Below are 22,018 nucleotides of genomic sequence, written 5' to 3'. Positions count from 1 at the left end.
ATAGTCCAATTTCGAGCGCACTAAGGCGCGATAGAGGCGGAGAAGGACCACTCGGTCCGCTCCCCAGGAGGTACCATTCAGGACACAGAGAGTGTTGAGGGATCGCAGACAGCGAGCCGAAAGATACGAAATGTGGAAAGACCAGCATAGTTTTCTGTCAAACATAAGACCCAAGAATTTAGCGACGTCTGAAAACGGAAGGTTGACAGGTCCTAGATGTAAGGAGGGTGGAAGAAACTCCTTACGTCGCCAAAAATTAACACAAACGGTCTTACTGGGAGAAAAACGGAAGCCGGTTTCGATGCTCCAAGAGTGGAGGCGATCGAGACATCCTTGAAGACGTCGTTCAAGAAGGCTGGTCCGTTGAGAGCTGTAGTAGATCGCAAAATCATCCACAAAGAGGGAGCCCGAGACATCAGGAAGGAGACAATCCATAATTGGATTGATGGCAATGGCAAACAGTACAACACTCAGCACAGAGCCCTGGGGTACCCCGTTTTCTTGGGAGAAAGTACGGGAGAGAGTAGTGTTCACCCGCACCCTAAATGTGCGCTCTGCCATAAATCCCATACATGCTGACATTAAACCACTGCACCAGCATATTGATGCTATTGACCTACTACTACACCCCACATCTATCACAGAATTACAAGCATTTTTAGGCAAAATTGCATATTACCACTAATTCACACCGGACACTATTACTGTGCCACAAGTGCTCAACACATTGTTACATATGGATGTTCCTTTTCACTGGTCCCAGCTTGCAACCGGACATTAAAGTAGTTTAAATGTAAGCTGCAGTTGGCCCTTTGTATGGTCACTTTTCAGCTGGACCAGCACACTGTGTTAGCAATGTACGCATCTGAGTTTGGTCTTCGTGCCGTCCTTGCTCATACGTGTGGGAATGGATGTGAACACCCTATTGCACGTATCTCTTAAATCCTTCAGTTCAATGCAGTAGGGTCAGTAGTGTTATTCTCTGAAAGAGAAAACGGCTTTGATGATTGCGTATGTTTTATAAAAAAAATTATGTTTTTCTACACAAGTCTACCATGGTGGGGGCCCATGTCCCACACTGTTGCAGCCGACACCAGTGCTGCCACCTTCATCACAACCAGTGCCACATGTTCCATCACTATTGACACAACCTCCTTCCCTATTGTTGAAATCAGACATGGAAATGGAAGCTGCACCAGTGCTGCCTGTCCTACCATATGGCCTTAGACAAGAGGGCATGCACTGCACCTGTCCGCACTCATGCCACTTACGACCCTATGCATGGTGGCAGTAGATCACATGACTCAACAACCTACATTGCCCACAGAAGAAATGGACATGAGCATAGTGCTCACCTCCATGCAATGGAAGAGGAGTGCTGTAACCACCAGTTTAATATGTACATCACTTCATATTTTGCGCATAAAGTTTGTGCTTGATTTGGCCACCAGAGGCCACTTGGTATGCTAATACATCAGCAACTGTGTGCACATTCAGGCAGCTGCGGCCCCCCTTGGAACTAATGACTATATAGGCTGTAGTGCAAGGCTCCGCCAACCACTTGTGTACTGCTAATTTTATAGTACCTCGTCTTCCATGTGTGTGTGTACTGTTCGAGCAATAAAGTACAATTTCCTTGGGTTATAACAAAACAGAATGCAGATTAAGCTTATGTGACATCTCTGTGTGATTTTAATGTATATCTTAACTCATTCCACCTCCTAGAATGTTCTCTTCCTTGGTGGTATCTACACATAACAATGAACATATCAACAAATCAATGTATCAAGACACCTAGAGCGGTTGATATTTCTTAAGAAGTATTAAGTTCTTTGCAAGAAAGGACTATGATAAAACTGATGAAACTGGTATCCAGGATAAATATAACAAAGTTATACACCCTCAGACCTCATGGTCAATATAATAATCCAAATTCCAAAGAATTGGGGTGAGAGTATTTCTGAAAATCAGGTTACTGAGTTGTGGTTGTGGAACACCAACTCAAATTATTTACAGAAGGATGGAATGACTTCTAAAAGTCAGCCTGCGGGGAGATCACATTGGATTTTACAGAAAATTAGGAATACAGGAAGCAGTATTGATTTTGAGGTTTTGTTTTAGGAAACACATTGAAGAACAGCCAACCAATATTTATAGTACATGAAAATAAATGGAAAGCTTTTGAGAATATTAACTGGCACATGCTCTTCAATATTCTTAAATTATCCAAGATACACTGAAGGGAGTGAAAGTGTGTCTACAACTATACGGAAATTAACTGTAGTTCTAAGAGCTGAAGAAGAACCAAAAGGGAAACTGTGTTGGTTAACAATGTGAGATATTGTTGTAACTTGTCCCCATACTATTCTCTCTGGAAATTGAACAAGTAGAAATGAAACTGAAGAACAATTTTGACAGGGAATTAAGAGACAAGGAGGACCTTAAAGGTTTGCTGATGTTACCATAATTGTCAGAGATGGAAAAGAATGTGGAAGATCAGCTGAACAGTATGCCACAAAAAAAGTAATATGAAAAATATCCATGAAAGTTAAACAAGGATAGTCAAATTAAGTAAGCCGAGGGTGAAGAAATTAGATTAGAAAATGGGACAATAAAAGGAGTAGACAAGTTTTGCCATTTGGTTAGTGAAGTAACTGATGATGGCCAAAGTACAGAGAATATAAAATGGCATTTGGCTATAGCACAAAAAAGTTTTCTGAAAAACAATTTTGTTAACATTAAATATAACTTTAATGTGTTAAGAAGTCCCTTCTAAAGGCGTTTGTCTGGAGTGTAAACTTGCACAGAACTGATAAGTGGTCGATAAGCAGCTCACGGAAAATAGAGAACAAGAATCTATTGAAATGTGCGTTTACAGAAGAATGCTGAAGAATAGTTGGTAATACTCCATAAATAATAAAGAAGAATTGAATGTAATCAGGAACACAAGAAATTTACAGCAAAACTTGACAAAGGACAAGGAAAGATTGATGGGATACAGTATGAGGCAAGGGAGCCAAGAGAGGCAAGGGAGGGAGGGAGGGAGGGTGGGAGGGATAAGAAAATGTAGAGGAAACCAAATACCTGTTTTTGATAACAGGTGAAAGTCAACAAAGGCTGTAGTAGTCATTCTGAGGTGAAAAAACTTTTACAGTTTAGAATAGTGTGGCATTAAACCAGCCTTTGAACTGAGAAGTACAACAATAATAATCAAATAAATAAACTGGAATGCTGCCCCATAAAATATTCTCTGCTTTGGTTGGTTTATTGTCAATGTAAAGTTACTCAAAATTCACGAAAGGTCACAAGTAGTCTCCTCTTTCATTTTCAGAGCTATGAAATAATTGAATTAAAGTATGTCCACATTCCTTGTGAAAATTATACGTATGTATAATTTTGTAAGACAGCAACTAGACAGTGGATAATATGGTATTGGATGACCTGCAATTGAACATTTATGGATCACTTAATGAGTAGGAAAATCTGAATTGGATATAGTATACTGTACCATAAATAATTAGTTAATTATTGTAAAGCTTTGTGCAAGATAGATGTCATGTTTGGTGATCTTTGCTGAATACACACATCTAGCCTGGTGTTAACTTCCTCCCATTTCTTATCCTTAATATGTTTGTTATTCAGAGTTACACAAGTGCCTCCAATAGCTGTGCTATCATGATAGATTATCCAAATGCACAAACTTAAATGGTTTGAAAGGATATTGTTACAGCTCCAATGACACTGGCAACACTGACTTGATAAGCCGACAGATATTAGAAGAGGATTGACCACACAATTTTCAAACTAATAAAATACAAGACTCCACAGGTCCTAAAGGTATGACAGTGTCATGGCATGCCCTGCGACTACCACCATTCTGGCCTGATAATCTGCCACTATGGTTTGTGCAGGTTGGAGCTGGGTTTCATAATTCGGGAATATCCACAGATTCTACCAAGTCTGCTAGTGGCTAATGAGCTCTACCACCACTATGCTGCCAAATTTAAGGTTGTAATCACATCACCTCTTGCACAAAATTCATGTAGCAAATCGCCAACAGGGTTGGACTGCAAAGTGTCTGCAGAAAAACAGAGCATGTGTGTCAAATGTTAATGCAAGAAGACATCGAAGTTGGGAAGCTGTCACCATACCTTAGGCACATATATAGTAAAGTTGACATGGGAATAGTACCCGACTCATTACTCTGTATGCTTTGGAACAGCTGTTTTCTGGCTCAGGTTAAAGCCATAATAGCATCTCAGGCACAACCATTCTTGGACACTGTTGCAGATCTTGCTGACGAAACTCAGGATGCAGTAGCACCACCATCAATCAGCACTGTAGTGCCATGCAATGGTGTGTCTGAATATCAGCAATAACACAGGCAGATTATGGTCACCCTTTAGACAAATTGGATGCTCTGGCTAAACTAATGATGGACTGCCAGTTTCACGCCATCTTAGAGTGTCATCTTCTGGTCATTTTGCAAAGGCAAAGGCAAAGTTTAGCCTAAAGCTCATGGAAAGCGTTACTCCCCTTATAACCAAAAAATTTGGCGTGGCACCTGCAGTGTAGTTACAGTGCCCTGAATGCAAGAAAAATTCCAGACACACATCCAGTTCCTTTACCAACCCTTTGACTGCTATGGATGAGTTGACGTGTCATGCTCTGCAAGTGCTGAAGATGTGTTTAAACACAGCCCCTGGATTTTCTTCAAGCATTATTGATGTGTTTACATGTCCCATATCACCAACCTTCTCACTGCTACAGATGAGCTATGTCAATATTTCAGTGAACACATAGTTTGACATATTTTGAACAATTTATGAAATATGTCAATTGTAAATACCAAAATTCACAATGCTGGATATAAAACCCAATACCTCAAGAACAAAATGCTCTAAATTTTAAATTACATTTCGATACTATCTACATTTCATACACAGCATTGTATGGGCTAAAATCAACTGCACACAAAGCTTACACGATGTGTTTATGTTTCTACAAACACTAGAATTTCATGCAATGGTTTACTTAATTTGATGCAACACAGGAACTATTATGAATACCGAAAATAAATTCATCACTTTATCGAGTGAAGACATCCGACTGTAAGATCTGAAAACAAAATCAAATTTTTTCACCTAATAGCTTTCTTAAAATCATATGATGAGCATTTCGTAGTGGCTGGAGCGCCATCTCCCAGCACACAGGTAATAGCATCATGCGAACAGTACAGCCGCGACAAAGCAACACTCACCGAAGAATGCGGAGAACACATGTGGACCAGTTAAAGGATTATGTGACTACAATTGCATTCTCAGTGATGCTACTGTGTTCAGTGTACTGGACTGTGCAAAGACTTTTATGCAAATTCATGTGGTGAACAGACATTCCGAAGACTTCTGTAATAATGCCATTTGGCTTATACAAAAATGTCAGCACAGTACAATAGCCCGTTATGTGCATGTGCCCACTGGGGAATTTGCATATAGGTGGAGATGCTGGCCTTTGCCTTCATTTCAAATTGGGTTTCTCACTTTAGCTGTCTGCTGGACATTAGCACAGACCAAGGCCAAAAAGTCAGGCCAGAGTTCTTTAACCAGCTAAGAAAATTCTGCCCTGCTCTCCATTACTAGAGGACATTTACCACCCAACAAGCTACATCACGGTAAAACAATGGCTTAATTCTATAAAGTCTGCATAAATGTGTGGCACAGCCAGTTGGAGAATGGAGTTATCAATGATCTTATTGGCCTTCAAAATATTCATTGTCAGAAGAGCTCTAATATTGTGAAACATTTCAACTGCTCAGTGGATTCATCAATCCAAGGTCTGTACCATCATACTTCATTTGCTGCCTGAGGAACCATGCTGTATGCATTGGCTCACATCAAGCCTCAAGATGTTTAATGGCACCTACCTTTTTGCATATCACAACCTGCCCACATGCACACATTATGTTGTACACATATGGTGTCTATCTCCACAAACTCTGTACACGGGCCCACATTGGGTTATCAAAAGAGAAGCATGAACCATAAATAGAGGGTGTTTGAAATAGAATATACAGCTTCTAAAGTAATGTAGCTTTTATTACACGCAACTTACAATTATAATTCAGCAAATGAAAGAGCAACTCAGTTTTGTCTGTGTAGCTGTGCACAAAGAGAATACTATGGAATGACCAATAGTAACTGATGAATGTGCTGAACAAGTGAGTCTTTCACGCGTAGCCCATGAAATCAGTTAAGAAAGCTATTTGTGAACTAGCTGTTCCAGTGATGTTTGTTTGTTTGCAGTTGTAAGAAGCTCTAAAGACTACATCCTATAGTTTACTTGCCAATTCTGTAGATGAAAAGTTTCTGTATGGAGCGTATTTTCTGAATCATGTGGTCCTCAGTGATGAATCGACATTACACCTATGTGGACAGTTGCAAAGAGACTCCATTCAATTGAATTTTTTTTGCTCCATACCCCAGCAGAAAGTTTATGGCCTTGCTTTCTCACTGAAGCAACTGTAATTCGTGCTTCTCATCTTGTTGTACTAGAACAGCAGCTCTTCCTTCAACTGGAAAAAGCTGAACCACAGAAGGTTATTTGACAGCAATATTATGTGCCGCCTAACTGGTATAACTCAATATGCAATTATGCAATTGATTATACCACATTGTCTCTGACCAATGGATTGGTCATAAGGATCTTGGTGACAAGAGCTTGGTTTGCATTAGCTCCATGTTCACACACAGTTTGATGCCATGCAGTTTTTAACTTTGGGGTTCACAAAGGATCATGTATCGGTGCCTCCCCTACCAGCTGATAAACCTGACTTCATGAACAGCATTGTTGCAACAATTACTCCATGCACACTGAACAAGGTTTGGGAAGAACTCATCTATTAACTTTATGTGTGACAAATGATGCTCACATTGAACATTTGCACAAAAAAAACCTGTTTCACTTGCTCTTTCAGTTTACTATTACCAGGGTGTATACATGGACAAGGAAAAAAAATTCCCGGATTTTTCCCGGATTTCCCGGTTGAAAAAACACTTTTTCCGTGTTAAGTGACAGTATACTCTTCCTTGCCACTGTAAAACTCATCAGTCCTTTGATTGTTTATGGTTTCATATACCGACAGAGAATCTCCTGGCACTTTAGAAAATGAAACTGGGGGAGGGGGTTGAAGAAAATATATAAAAAAAAAAGTTTTGAAAGACCTTTGATGTGCAGCAACATGAATGCTGCATATGTTTCGAGTTACGAAGGTATAAATTCGGATTGCACCAAACATCTTACTTTCCGAAGCATTGAAATCGAGATTGCGCTGCACTTTTGTAAGCCAGTCATAGGTCATGTCATGTGATCTCACCAGCTGATGACAGCACACGACACTTGATGTAGTCAGCCAACAGCAACATCACACTTAAGTAGCGCGAACACACAAATAAGAAAAGTTAATGGTTTAAATTAATATACATAGCACTCACATATAATATTGGTCTCCAAGATTAATAAGCTGGAAGACAAGCTAAGCTTGCACATATAATGTTGATCATCTTTGCGAGTGTTACACTTTAAGACACATCACGCAAATGCGCCAGTAAAATTTTAAATAACGACATAAATGTCTGATTTTCTGGGCTTGAAAATCTTCTAAACGGTCCTCCTCAAAGAGTTGATTTTTAAATGAGTCAAACGCTTTGTGATTTAAGAAATTCATCGTACATTCCCGCACATAGTTCATCTTGCGTAAAAGGAAATTTGCTCTGAATTTAACACTTTTCATACCACCATTCGCAATATTTTCCCGCGACCTGTTAGAAATAGGTTCGTTTCGGCAGTTGGCAGAGTGTGCCAGATAACAGGCAACACCGCACTTGCGCAGCTACGATGACACAGGAAACCTGATGTTCCTAACGTGTAAAACATTAAAAGATCTTACATTATGTCATGAAAGAAACAAGACATCAGAGGATACTTCAAAAGCATTGGAATTTCGTGCACCATACTAAAATGCATAATTTGGTTTAAAGTGCACATTCGTTTGTCCAAATTCGGATGTAAATTTTATGGAGCACCAGTACAGTATTACCTAACGTTCGGTTCTTTAGTATAGCATAATGCCATAAGTGTACTTGAAATACTTGAAATACAGCGAACAGTTGAAACTAGCCAATAGTGTGAAACTACACACTTTGTTTCAAATAAATTGACTGCCTCAGCAGAAAAGATTAATAAAAGCCAAATCTCTTTAGCAAACCTTCAAAAATAACTTCATTGTTCTGCGAGGCGATTAATGCTTCACAGTCAGAAAGGTGGAAACAAAATCTGAAACTAACAACATATTTAGCCTTCCGTAATTATGCAAACGTTTTTTTTTTAATTCATTTGATAGCTCCCAGTCACAAAAATCTGTTTTGTTTTCTTTTAACGTGGGAGCCATAAACAAAGAGGAAACAATAAAATCACTGAACGTATACACAGGTCACGTCAAGACGACACACCTCCCCACCACAACTCAGACTGCTCTATGCATCAGTCCCAGATTTACTGTGTTTCCGAACCGGGGCAATATTAGATAGTGGCACCCAGCCACACTTCTGTAACCAAAAGCAGGAGAACGTACTACTCATACACGACGCAACTGCTCAAACGAATCTAATTTAAACAGTTGTCACGTCAGGCTCATGGGAGGAAATATGTTGTTATGAAGCATTGCACATTCTTCCTAAAGTCTTTGACAAACTTTGCTGTTGGCAGACGCTTATATAAGCACTGCGTTTTGTTGTTGTGTGTGGCGCATTTCCTTCGCAACTTAAAGTTTTATTTTCGCTTTTTCTCATTCATGTTTTGTTGCTGCAGTATTATTCTGCAGTAGCGGGATACAGTAATATCCTTTGTTAGAGTATTGGTTCTTACCAATCAAAATCACAAAAAATTAGCTGAAAACTAAAACAACAAAAAATTCCCAGAATTCTAAACAATTCCTGGGTTTTTCCCGATTTTCTCCCGGATGAAAAAATTCCCGGGTCTTTCCCGAATCTCCCGGGTCGTATTCACCCTGATTATGTATAACTTAAGCTGAAGGTAATAAATACTTCAGAGCCTTAAAACCAATACATTCATTCTGAAATACCCTGTATTTTACTAAATGGTAAAACAACAAAACAGCTACTATCTCAACACAGTAAAACCAGAGTGCTTATTTCAAAAAAAAAATGTGACATACACTTGTGCCTCAAAGCCAGCCTCAGCTTCAAAACATGTACTATCATTCAAAATACACTCCAAGTGTTGCGTTCATTCTCTGACACAATATTTGGATGATGTTCCACTTATCCTTAAGGGACTGATGTAGCAAATGAGACCATCACCTGTTGTGTTTCGTAACTGTCAGTTAGTTCACAAGACAGGTGCTCTTGATTCAGCATCAACAGTTTTGTTCAGGAAGGTTCCTTAGGCTGGCAGTGAAAACTCCTTTATTGAGTAGGTAGACATCTTGCCTAGTGTTAATTTACTGCAGTTTACAAATCTCAAGATCTTGCTTATCACCAACACATATCTGCAAGTAAATATTTGTTATTCAGAGTTATATGAGTGCTAATAATTTGTGTGCTATCACACCTGAACACATGTATGTAAGTAGTTGGAACGAATATTGCCATAGCAGCTTCGACAAACATTTGTGAATCGTCTAATTGAAATTGTAGATAGATTATCTCATGAATAATTAATTATTATTCACCTTGGGTGAATACTGAGCACAAGAAATTTGAATACAAAGTCTTGTTTTGCTTGTTTCAAGCACTGAAAAACAAACAAATTGTGTGTACTGATTTGTTAGTACAGATGAGATAACTGAATGCTGAAAGGCATTATCAGTCTTAAGTGATGATGATGATGATGATGATGATGATGATGATAATATGAGATGTGTATCTCATGCTTCAAGTCAAAAAACAACAGCAGTCAAACAGAGTCCCACACCAAAAGAGTAAGTCAGTCTCATGTGCTTGAAAAGTTGTGAACAATTTTTTTCTGAGATGCAAAACAGATTCTTGTAATGAAGTGATTCACATGGGAAAACTGATAGCAGGCAAACAACACATCAGTTTTTAAGATGAATTGGATGGGGAAAAAACATTGCCATTTGCACAGGCAATAATTCTGCCCATGAAGGTGATTTGGCAATGTAGAAATTAAGAGGTCTGGAGAACATCCAGAATATTCACTTGACTTTGCATCCCTAACTTGAATTTTTCCTCCATCTGATGAGTGTGTTGCTGGAAAATGTTTTTGGATACAACAAAGGAATCGTGGAAGATACTAACTAGTGCTGTATCGACTGTCTTGCATCTCACTTCAGGGATGGATCCCAGTCACTGGAAAAATGTTGAATGTCTGACAGAAGACAATGACCTAACAGAAGGTAATATCAAATGTAATTACATTTTAAACCTAGAAACATTTTTTTCACTTCGATTGTGACAAGTTTACATGTTACCCTGACATATTCTCCCCTGAATGTAGAAAATACATGACAACTAAAACTGACTTATCAGGCACAACTGCTACACACACACACACACACACACACACACACACACACACACACACACACACATTGTTGTTGTTGTTGTGATCTTCAGTCCTGAGACTGGTTTGATGCAGCTCTCCAATGCTACTCTATCCTGTGCAAGCTTCATCTCCCAGTACCTACTGCAGCCTACATCCTTCTGAATCTGCTTAGTGTATTCATCTCTTGGTCTCCCTCTACAGTTTTTACCCACCATGCTGTCCTCCAATACTGAATTGGTGATCCCTTGATGCCTCAGAACGTGCCCTATCAACCGATCCCTTCTTCTAGTCAAGTTGTACCACAAACGCCTCTTCTCCCCAATCCTATTCAATACCTCCTCATTAGTTATGTGATCTACCCATCTAATCTTCAGCATTCTTCTGTAGCACCACATTACGAAAGCTTCTATTCTCTTCTTGTCCAAACTGTTTATCGTCCATGTTTCACTTCTATACGTGGCTACACTCCATACAAATACTTTCAGAAACGACTTCCTGACACTTAAATCTGTACTCGATGTTAACAAATTTCTCTTCTTCAGAAACGCTTTCCTTGCCATTGCCAGTCCACATTTTATATCCTCTCTACTCCGACCCTCATCAGTTATTTTGCTCCCCAAATAGCAAAACTCCTTTACTACTTTAAGTATCTGATTTCCTAATCTAATTCCCTCAGCATCACCCGACTTAATTCGACTACATTCCATTATCCTCATTTTGGTTTTGTTGTTGTTCTTCTTATATTCTCCCTTCAAGACACTGTCCATTCCGTTCAACTGCTCTTCCAAGTCCTTTGCTGTCTGACAGAATTACAATGTCATTATTACAATTTCAGAATCACAATGTCATCGGCGAACCTCAAGTTTTTATTTCTTCTCCATGGATTTTAATACCTACTCTGAATTTTTCTTTTGTTTCCTTTACTGCTTGCTCAATATACAGATTGAATAACATCGGGGAGAGGCTACAACCCTGTCTCACTCCCTTCCCAACCATATTAGTATGTGGAAAATAACATATCCATGCAATTAATGAATGTCAACCATTATGAATACAAGCTCTTCCTTAAAAATCACATGAAGAGAATAGCCTAGCCTTGATATAAAAACAATTTGGAATATTTGGATAGTGCAAATGAGAAAAATTACATTTATTAGATTCTCTTCAGGTACACTGACCAAAGAACCAAAAGATAAAAATACAAGTTCTCTTTCTACCAGATCTATACAGGGATATAGTGGAATCAGTAATCATTGCATTAATGATCAATTTTTTTAAACATCCCTGAATGTGGGTAAATTTTGATCTTAGCTTGTAAAATGAACCCAGTTCACAAATTTGCTATCTTGTCTAACACTTAACTTGCACTAACTGAACAACGTTTAGTATTAATTTAGTTTAGGTGAGGTAGGTTGGAAAAAGCACTGAATCAGTATTTGACCTGACTTTTCATCAGACTGCACCTTGTAAAGGGACATCCACCTGCAACATTACTTTTCGTCAATAGTAGTAGCCAATACCAGAAATATTTTTTGAATTTTCAACATGTCAGTATTATATCAGCCGTTCTTCTGAAAAATTTCATATAACTTTATACACAATACGTTATATTTCAAGTTAAAACCTATGAAAAGAAATTACTTTATTTTCGTTGTTACACTTGATATGTACTAGCTCTAAATGTGCACTTGTATTTTTTTTTAACATTTGAAATTATGAAACATTTGGCACATTTCAATTTTTTATTATTAATTACACAATCTAGTACTGTTTATTATGTTTATTTATGGATTCATCATAAAATAATATTCTAAACTGACAGAAATTCATTTGTCAAGAAAAATTGTAAACCCTCTGGAATAATGTTATTACCGCAGAGCAAAGTGGAGAAAAGTGTGCTTCTGGCATGATTAGAGGTCTTTTCTTTAGTTGGGATGAACAATGTTATTTTGGCTTTGCTAATGTGAAAATTCAAAAGACCGTGTGTATAGTAAAATAGACACAATAAATCATCGAAAAAACAAAAGTTTTGCACAGACATTCTTCAAATTTATTTGGATCAATTAGACGATGAAAACTTAAAATGTGAAAATTTCAGCTTCAAAATTCAGACCCCTAGATATGAAGGATTGGAGTTAACTGTGCAAGAAAGGATAGGAAAAAAGTTGGTTGTAAATCTTACCTATCTTGAATCTCATGAAAAATCATCATCATTGTAGACAATAGTGATGACAAAGAAGGGAGGGATAGATTACAAGCCATTAATTGCACATCACAGATAAACTACAAAATTGTTTGAGGTTGTGTGTTTCAACGATGGAGGGCATGAGGTGGAAGAAACTTCTCAAATTCTGCAAGACACTTCTCCATGGGGAAGAGTATTGATATGGATATCTTTGAAGTAAACATGAATACACAGCTCTCAGCATTTATAGCTCTTGAGCACAGAATTTTGACCATTGCAGTACTCATAATTCTAGAAAACAGCAAATGATGTATTAAGTTAATGGGTATTGTAGATAATAATCTTTATAACCAATATGGTAGTGAATGTGCCGTATTTCCTCGAATCTAAGCCACACCTGAAAAATGAGACTCAAAATCAAGGAAAAAAATTTTCCCGAATCTCAGCCGCACCTGAAATTTGAGACTCGAAATTCAAGAGGAGAGAAAAGTTTCAGGCCGCACCTCCAAATCGATACAAAGTTAGTCCATTTTAATATGAGACACAATTTAGGTCGAATGAATGACGATACAACTACAGTAGTTTGGTTCAAGTCGTAAGCTTAGCAATTAAAATTTACAAGGCAGCCATTGCTATGCGTCAGGCGCTCTCGTCCGTATTGATATGGGTACCCTTCCTTACTCACGTGCTTCGTCTGGTTTGAATTGATTGCTTATTTTTCTTTGATCTGATACGTGCCATTTTCTTTGTTATAGGTGTTAACGTCACTCTAAGCTAAAACTGCATTACTGTACTGTGTCATGCATTGTTTGTCACATTATGATAGTGCGTGTTCATGGCCTGTTGCCGCTCGCGGCATGGCTTGCTTTTCTGCGCGCTACCGCAGCTTACAATTTAAAAAAAAAAAGAGGAATTGTCTCATTAGCGAAACAATGGCAAGAGACTGCTATTTGTTGTTACCTACACTGCTGCTTTCAATGATAATAATCAACAAGAACCAAATAATAGACTGCATATGATAGAAGATGTTCTGAACGAGAGTTTAGCGAAAATTTTTCCCCGTTTGAAAATCTTTGCAGACGCCGCTTTAGTACATTACATTACATTCTGCAAAGAAATTAGTCATCTTAGATTTAAAAATCTAGTCAATTGCCGTGCTTCATTTCTGACTGTATCACTATTAGCCGAAGAATAATACGAATATAAACATGACACAATACGTATATTCTTCCGCGTTTGCTGTTGTCTCATGCTAGTTTCGTAGTTTATTACGCAGATAAGATTTAAATGAGATAGCAGCAAACATGAAAGAATACATCACAAAATGTTTATTTCATATTATTCTTATGGTGAAGAGAATACTGCATGTGATTCACAATTCATAAAAGTTCCTATTAGCAACCATCTCTTCTCACAGGTAGGAAAAAATTCATAACATAGAGTTAGCCATGTTGACAAAAACCCCAAACAGTCTTGCCAGTCAGATTTTCGTAGTACATTGAAATGCTGCTACATTCGAAGATGAACAATACGGAATTTGTATTTACTTCATTGTTTCGTTGGATAATGTATGAAACTGCAGTGGTCGAAACTCGGGGCGGAGAAAAAAAGGGCATTTTTTTTTTTTTAATGACGCAGAGGTCTTGGCGCCAGTATTTATCTTTGTGCCTGCAAAGCAAGCCTGTGTAGCGCTACATATTTTCGACGGCAAAAGTTAGTTGTGGCGGCACCTACCAACATTTTTCAGAAGTTCCGCTTACTTTGCACTCTATTCTAAGCCGCAGGCGGTTTTTTGGATTACAAAAACCGGAAAAAAAGTGCGGCTTAGATTCGAGTAAATACGGTATTGTTTCTTAGCAGATAATTAATGGTTATTTGGCACTGGCTCTTAGGCAGAGCTTTGATTCAACTGAACATACTGCAAACTGTGGTGTCACTCAGAGCTTAAGAAGTTCGCTGAACATGATGCAAACAAGAAGTTATGCAACATTCAGTGTGGATGGGTGTTTCAAAACTTTGTAACACAGGGATAAGCAGTTCAAGAGTAAAATCAAAATGGTATTTTCAAAAGTCAACTCATATAATATTCCATCATATGGATGTCTCACCTACTCCTCATTCTGAAATTAGGAAAATCACATATTCTCTCAAAAATAAAACTTCATCTGTACTTGATGATGTTTTCAGCAAAGTGAAGACTTGTTATGATATGTGTTGTATTTTCTGAAACATGTAATGCATCACAAAGACAGTGTATTTTTCCAGACATATTGAAACACACCATTGTTGAACCACTATGTGACCAAAGTGTAACAGAGATGTAAGTAGCTACCAAGATGTTTCACTGACATCATTTTTCCAAGTTTCTGAGATGGTGATTCACTCTAGAATAGTATCTCTCCTGTACAACTTTAATATCAAAACTACAGTTTGGCTTTCAACTGAGAAAGTCATTGTGCATTCATTCATAAAATTTTACAAGAATTGAACAATAAAATAGCACCAGTTTCTCTGTGACCTATCTAGTGCACTTGATTATGTGAATCACAACTTAGTTAACTAACGTTTCATGGAATTAATGGGACAGCCTACAAATGGATATTGCCTAATCTAATCAACAGATGCAGAAAGTGTACATAATAATCCAACCAAAGCACAGGAGATGCTTCCAATTTGAAAGAAATCAATTATGGTGTTCCACAAGGCTCATTGGTTGGTCCACTATTGTTTCCCCATACATGCGAACAACAAAATGCCCAATATACAATAAGCAGAATTAGTAATTTTCCAGGTGACATTAGTGTTGTTATCATCCAAAATTTATATACAGCAACAGAAGGAGAAGTAGACAATGTTCTTGCAAGTGTTACTGGATGGTTTTCTGCTATTGTTTTGACACACACATTAGGAGGCACCACACCAATAATAAACACAAAGTAGGGAAATAATAACTACACTGGGAACTACAACATTTTGTGTGTCCATATGGATGAGAGTTTAAATGGAAAAAGCACACTTCTGAAATCCTAAAACAACTCACTTCAGCTAAATTTGCACTTTGTATCATGGCAAATCTTGGGAAGAGACAAATCAGTAAGTTAACATTTTGCATATTTTCATTTAATAATGACATACGGAGTAATGTTCAGGGGCAACTCATCATTAAGAAACAAAGTCTGCACTGATCAAATACTTGCTATAAGAATATTATGTGCTGCTCACCCAGCACCATTTGCAGACATCTGTTGAAGGAGTCAGGCATTTTGACTACTGCTTCACAGTACATTTATTCTCTCATGAACTTGGTTGTAAATAATCCAGGAACATTGATGAACATAAGTGCAGTAACATAATGACATTCATTATTCCTCACTGAGGTTGTCTTCAGTACAAAATGGGGATGAACAATGTTGCCACCAAAATTTTTGATAATTTACCCAATTATATAAAATTTCTGACAGCCAGAAAAATTAAATCTGAAAACTGAAAAATTCTGTCTCACTACTAGTCTGTTCTACAGGAAGATTTCTGTTTACACAAAAAAGATTGTGGGTAACAGTTTCTAATTCACATTTGCATTAAAAAATAAAAAAAAACCTTGTAAATAGTCAGCATTAATCATACTCACATATAAATGTGTACTTATGACAACTCATTCCACATCATTACAATTACTTGTACAAATGATCCACAGACCAAGAACCTACATACCAACTTTACTAACTAACTAATTAACCATCAGTCACCCATCCAAAGATTGATTTTGCCAGCACAAACATTCATTGGGTATAGACCTTTTAAAGGTGGTATACCTTTGCCTTTCTCAGACCTTTGATCAGAATTACTTCTCCAGATATATGGGTGGCTACAGTTTAAAGTGGATTCCAACCCATGGTGCAACTTCACATCTTGCAAATATTAGAGGAAAAATGCATGGAAAACATGAAAATGGAAACTGGACTGACAAGGGTTGAATGCTAAACTGTTTAGATCCATTCTCTTACACAATTACAGAGCCACTGAAACAACTTAGTGTTCACCTTAGCCAATAAATATGACTGATAACTGACATTGGCATTCTGCAGTTAAATTATTGTCCTTCTGTGGCTACTGACATGCAGTATTAAAGTACAGAGTGGATTTCTGTAAAGGATGATCATTATTCCCTGCCAAATAACTTCATACACATGCTATTCATTGCAAATAGTTTCACATTCCCTTTTTTACAATGACATGTGTGTATGAAATTCCTGTAAATTTTTCACGTTATTGGAAGTCTTCTCTAGAAATTCTTAGGGTGGCTGTTATTATCTGCAGCTATTATTTACATCACAGATATTCTCCTTAGCCTATCATTAAAAATAAAAATTCTTCAAGCAGCATTACAATTTTTCAACTTTTAGTCACACAATATGAAGTCTATTGTTTTGGAGTGTCTTTATTATATCATTTATTGACTACAATTGAAATTAACTCGATCCCTGAGAATCTGCTAGTCAAAGGTGATGCTAGTACATGGTATATTAATTTGCAGGTAATATATGTGTACAATACAGATTTCAGAGTTCAATGTGACAATTTTTTTCCCAAAATCTATGATCAACTGCTTTATAAAATTGGCCCTGAGCATTTGAAATATCTGCCTCCCTTCTGTCCAGTGTGTATTGAGTAATAGGCCTCTAAAAGGGCAAGGTGGTTTTATGTATGCCGCCATCACCACAATCCTTCTTACACAAGCTTGCAGGTAGTCTCTAGTGAGGATGCTGGCATGCTATACACACACAACAGGCGTTAGGAGGGCCTAATGTGTGGAGAAGATATCACTTCTCCGTATTTGTAAATGTAGTATTTGGAGGAAGTACTAGGTGACTGTGGCTATTGTGCCAGGAAATCATGTACACTTTGGAGGCTTTGAATCTACATTGAAGTTCTGGCAGACAATCACCACTAGGTTGTAACTAGGTACAGAGTAATAGAAAAAACACTTTTAGCATCTTTGTGTGGTTATTTTACAACAAAATGTCATTTACACAAGCTATGCCAACAATTTTAAGATTGTATAACAAATGGCATCTTTGCTAATTATAAAGTGATGGCTAGTTAAAGCAAACTGACAAAAACTTATGAGAAGAAAATGAATGTTTTTCATAGTGATAATCAGCACTCAACAAAGAATACTAAATTATTTTCAATACAAATATTTGCTAAATCTAACTACAATACTAATTTTGAATAGCCTTTGAGGGACTTACTACCTCCATCATCATGTGTACATATTTACTACAGAAATTACAACATTTTTGTGCTTTCCTTCCCTCCTCTTCCCCACCCCACACACATGTACTGTGAATTCAGAAGATGTGTTTATGTGATCTGCCACATTTAAGGAAAAAATGTATAAATTTATATGGACAAATAATTGTTTCAAATACCAGATGTTTACAGTTCATCAGACATTCCAAAAAGGATTCAAGACAGAGAAGTAAGAAATTATTCCAAGTAAAATTTACTGAATGTATTATGTAGAAACTTGCTTTTGACAAAAGGAAAAATTGAACACGGTTTTCCTGCCTCGATCACATGCTACAACAATGAGAATTTGGCAGGGTCCAGAATGCATACTTGAATGGTCGTATTATTCACACAATTAGTCATTAAAGTGGGGAATCTAGGCTCCAATCCCGGTCAAGGCAGCAATTTTCATATTTTGATTCGTAAGTATATCAACACAATAACTCATAATTCCTATCTGTAGTGACATATGCAAGGAACTAATTCTTAAAATATACACACTAAAACTATTGCACAAGCTCACTGATACTACTTCGGCTAATGTTAAGAGAGGACTGACCCCCCCCCCCCCCCCAAAGTCTTTGTTGTGGTGACAGTCTGATTTGTAGCTAAGTCTGAGATCTAGGTTATGTTTGAAGGTGACAATTTGGTTGAGAGTTGGCAAAGCTAATGGATGTAAAGGCAGAAAAATCTTGTGGTGGTAATAAGCTGACTAGTAGTGAAGCCCCATCTTTATCTCCATGCCATACTCAAAAATACAAGGGAGGAGGTTCAAATTTAACTTTTACCGATACTTCAGTTCATTTAGTGTAAATTATAATGCTCTATTTTGCCTGCTTTCCCTAGTTTTCTGCCAGGGGCCTATAATATTACAATGAGTGTAATCATTACAAGCACTACAGTGAAAGCCTGAACACCAATGGGGAGCTGCATTGCTTATCATTCCCATTATGATCACAACTGTGGCACAATTCAAATGTGCTTAATTTCATATAGTTACATAAATTCTTGAATTACCTCTTGATTCACACACTCTTGCAATTCTTCTTTCACGTTCACAGTGGATGGGCAAACCTGGACCTGTGGTAATAATAAAACCACATAATTAGTGTGCTTAAGCAGTTGTAATTTTAGTAGTTTTCTGTAAAACTTATGACACTATTAAGTTTAACAATAATAATAATTTTATTACTAGTTCTTTTTTCTGACAGGAATTATCTCGAACAATGGAAACTCCAGGTTGGAATATCAGCAAAAGATAGAATGCTGCTGACTGTAAAGATGACATGTTAAACTGCAAACAGATACAATGAAAAGAAACTTACACATTAGTTTTGTCCTTTTCTGACTAAGGTAATCAGTAAGTGTCTTTTCACTGTGTCTGCCTGCAACTTAGTGTCTCATCTTTCCCTTATGTTATCGATATTCACATAGAAAAGATGTGTCATATATATCATAAACCATTTGCCAAGTAATGGAAAGTCAAGGATTGAACAAAAACAATAATATGAAGGTAGATAACTACTCACCATATAGCGAAGATGCTGAGTCTCAGACACGCAAAGTGAAAAGACTGCTACAGTGGCCAGAGACAGTGGTCACATATATGTGTACGCAAATTGTTCTTGTGAAAATGTGTATGGGCGTTTTCAACATCGAAAGGAAGCCTTTTGGCCAGAAGTTAAAATGCAAATTAAGTTTTTCTATTGCCCCTGTGTTACTCAATGTTTCTTCTGTATGGTAAGTGCTCCTCGATTTTTTCGTAATATTGTTACAAATGACTTTTTCTCAACAGGTGATTTTCTTATACCTATGGATGATACACAAACCCGCTCAGTAACAAAATGTCCTGGATACAGGCATGACAATTCTTACAATGAAGTCACAAAAATGTAGAGAAATGAGATTTTCAGAGTTCAGGGGCTGAGAGTTGGGGGATATTCATCCGTACCCTGTTTCTCCTAGGCTCAGCTTACACACACTGACCCGTTTCAACGAAGACTTTCTTTGTTAGGTAGTCAATTTACCAGTTATATCGCAAGGGCCAATTTGGTGTGAGTTCTTGCATTTGTGTTTTCGTTGCTTCTCCTGAATTCTTCTACGTGAAAGAACTGAAAGAAGGAACACAAAATTCACAGTGACAGAAAAGTTTGTTTCAGTTTCCCCATTAAATTTCAGCCTTAAAACTGGATGATATTGCCACATTTTAAAGAAAACAAACAAGAACTAAGTTTTAGCATTAATTTTAAGTGAGGATGTAATGGATTTTGGTCCAAAAAATATATTTTTCAAAAATATTATTTCCTTGATCTACACAGTTTAATCTATGTTGTGTGTGAATTTTATGATGATAGTAGCTTCAGAAATGCCTTTAAATTGTTAAACTGCTCTGCACTTGCGGCCACTCCCACCTTTTCTAACATTTGGGAAACTGCTTGCTTCAGCGGAGTTTGTCAGTGTGAAGGCTAGTTTCCTTTTGATAACTTTGGCTGACATCTATACCTTTGCCTGAAAACATTGTTGCATGTGGTTTATTTACATTTTGACAATACCAACACACATTATGTGTGGAAGGTTGAATTTGCAAACCTTCACATGGAAGTCAAGACTTACGCATAATGGGTAGTGGAAGTTTCATGGAAATCAGTTTACCAACCAAAAAAAGAGGACGTAGTTCGAAATTAAGCTTCCACATCAAAACTTGGAATAGGAGAATTGTACAAGTGTGTGAATAATGATATGGATACCACTGGATTCAGACTTACTGATTTAGATCTTGTCTGCCAGGTTAGAGCTTGTCTGTCAGGCTATAAAGTTTCCATGTTCATGTGTTAGCTGTAAAAATACAGAATACACAATTGTTGTTGAAGAAAGAAGAGTGGGAATAGCCTGTGATTTTAAATTAATTTGTAATTTATGTGGCTATGAATTTTCATTTTCCTCCTCCAAAAAAATCGACACTGGTACACATGATAGCAATTTTAGGTTAACATATGCTATGAGAAGCTTTGGACAAGGCAGAGAAGGAGGTAATTTATTGTGTGGTTCCTTGAACATGCCTCCAACTTTTGCAAGGTTTGAAAAAATAAATAAAGAAATGTCTGAAGGTGTATACGATACTGCCAAAGTTTCTATGAAGAAAGCAGTTGAGGAATTGGTGGAAATAAACAAAACAAAACAAAACAAAAAATAGATCCTAGAGTAGGTATTCATGACTGAATATCCTACAAATGTTACTGACCCATGTGTGCCTGCAGATGGGACCTGGATGAAAAGGGGTCACATATCTTTATATGGAGTTGCATCTGTTATAGGTATTGACTCAGGTAAAGTTTTAGATGTAGAAATTATGTCTAAATACTGCCACCAGTGTGCAACAAGGAAAATGTCCAACAATGAAGACAGTGAGAAACTGTGGAAAGAAAGGCATGCAGTAGCATGCTCTAATAATTATAGTGGCTCAAGTGGGGGCATGGAGGCTGCTGCAGTTGTTAGGATGTTTTCCAGATGTGAGGACCAGTATGGTGTCAGAGATACTAAATACATTTATGATGGGTACTCCTCTTTGTTCAAAGCTGTGACAGATAAAAATCTGTACAATACAACAATAGAAAAGTTGAAATGTGTTTGCCAAATCAAAAAGAGGCTTGGTGGTAGACTTCGTTGCTTGCTGAAAGAGAAGAAAGGTGAAGTACGTGAAGCTGGAAAACCACTAGGAGGAAAAAGCGGGTTTACTCTGAAAGAAATTGGTTCTCTTCATTTATTTTAAGGGAGAGCTATCAGGAAAAACCCACACAATTTAGAGGTAATGAGGCATGTCGTGTAGGCAATTTTTTTCCACAAACTATCAACTGACAAAACACCAATGCACAACCTGTGTCCGATAGGCAATTGGTGTACATTCAACAACAGAAATGGGATGTATTCACATAAACACTAATTACCAGAACTTTTTTTCTG

General features: G+C 37.4%; 2 protein-coding genes across 13 annotated transcripts in view; both read right to left on the bottom strand.

Annotated features, from left to right (window-relative positions):
* The window catches only part of LOC126108500 (zinc finger protein 93-like), a 501,709-nt gene that overhangs the window by 144,368 nt on the left and 335,323 nt on the right, over nt 1-22,018 (bottom strand). For 11 of the 12 annotated variants that reach the window (XM_049913764.1, XM_049913765.1, XM_049913758.1 and 8 more), the window contains one exon: nt 19,076-19,138. In XM_049913764.1, coding sequence (XP_049769721.1) covers nt 19,076-19,138 — 63 coding nt within the window. Of the gene's footprint in view, nt 1-19,075; nt 19,139-20,823; nt 20,893-22,018 lie in introns of those variants that run through there. The other variant, XM_049913768.1, reaches the window with a different exon arrangement.
* LOC126108499 (zinc finger protein 436-like) overlaps nt 1-22,018 on the bottom strand; it is a 501,483-nt gene that overhangs the window by 144,499 nt on the left and 334,966 nt on the right. The gene's annotated exons all lie outside the window — the stretch shown is intronic.

Source organism: Schistocerca cancellata, chromosome 11, assembly GCF_023864275.1.
Source record: "Schistocerca cancellata isolate TAMUIC-IGC-003103 chromosome 11, iqSchCanc2.1, whole genome shotgun sequence".
In the NCBI taxonomy this organism is placed as follows: domain Eukaryota; kingdom Metazoa; phylum Arthropoda; class Insecta; order Orthoptera; family Acrididae; genus Schistocerca; species Schistocerca cancellata.
The sequence above is the reverse complement of the archived record's forward strand: the minus strand, read 5'-3'. Positions and strand labels throughout refer to the sequence as shown.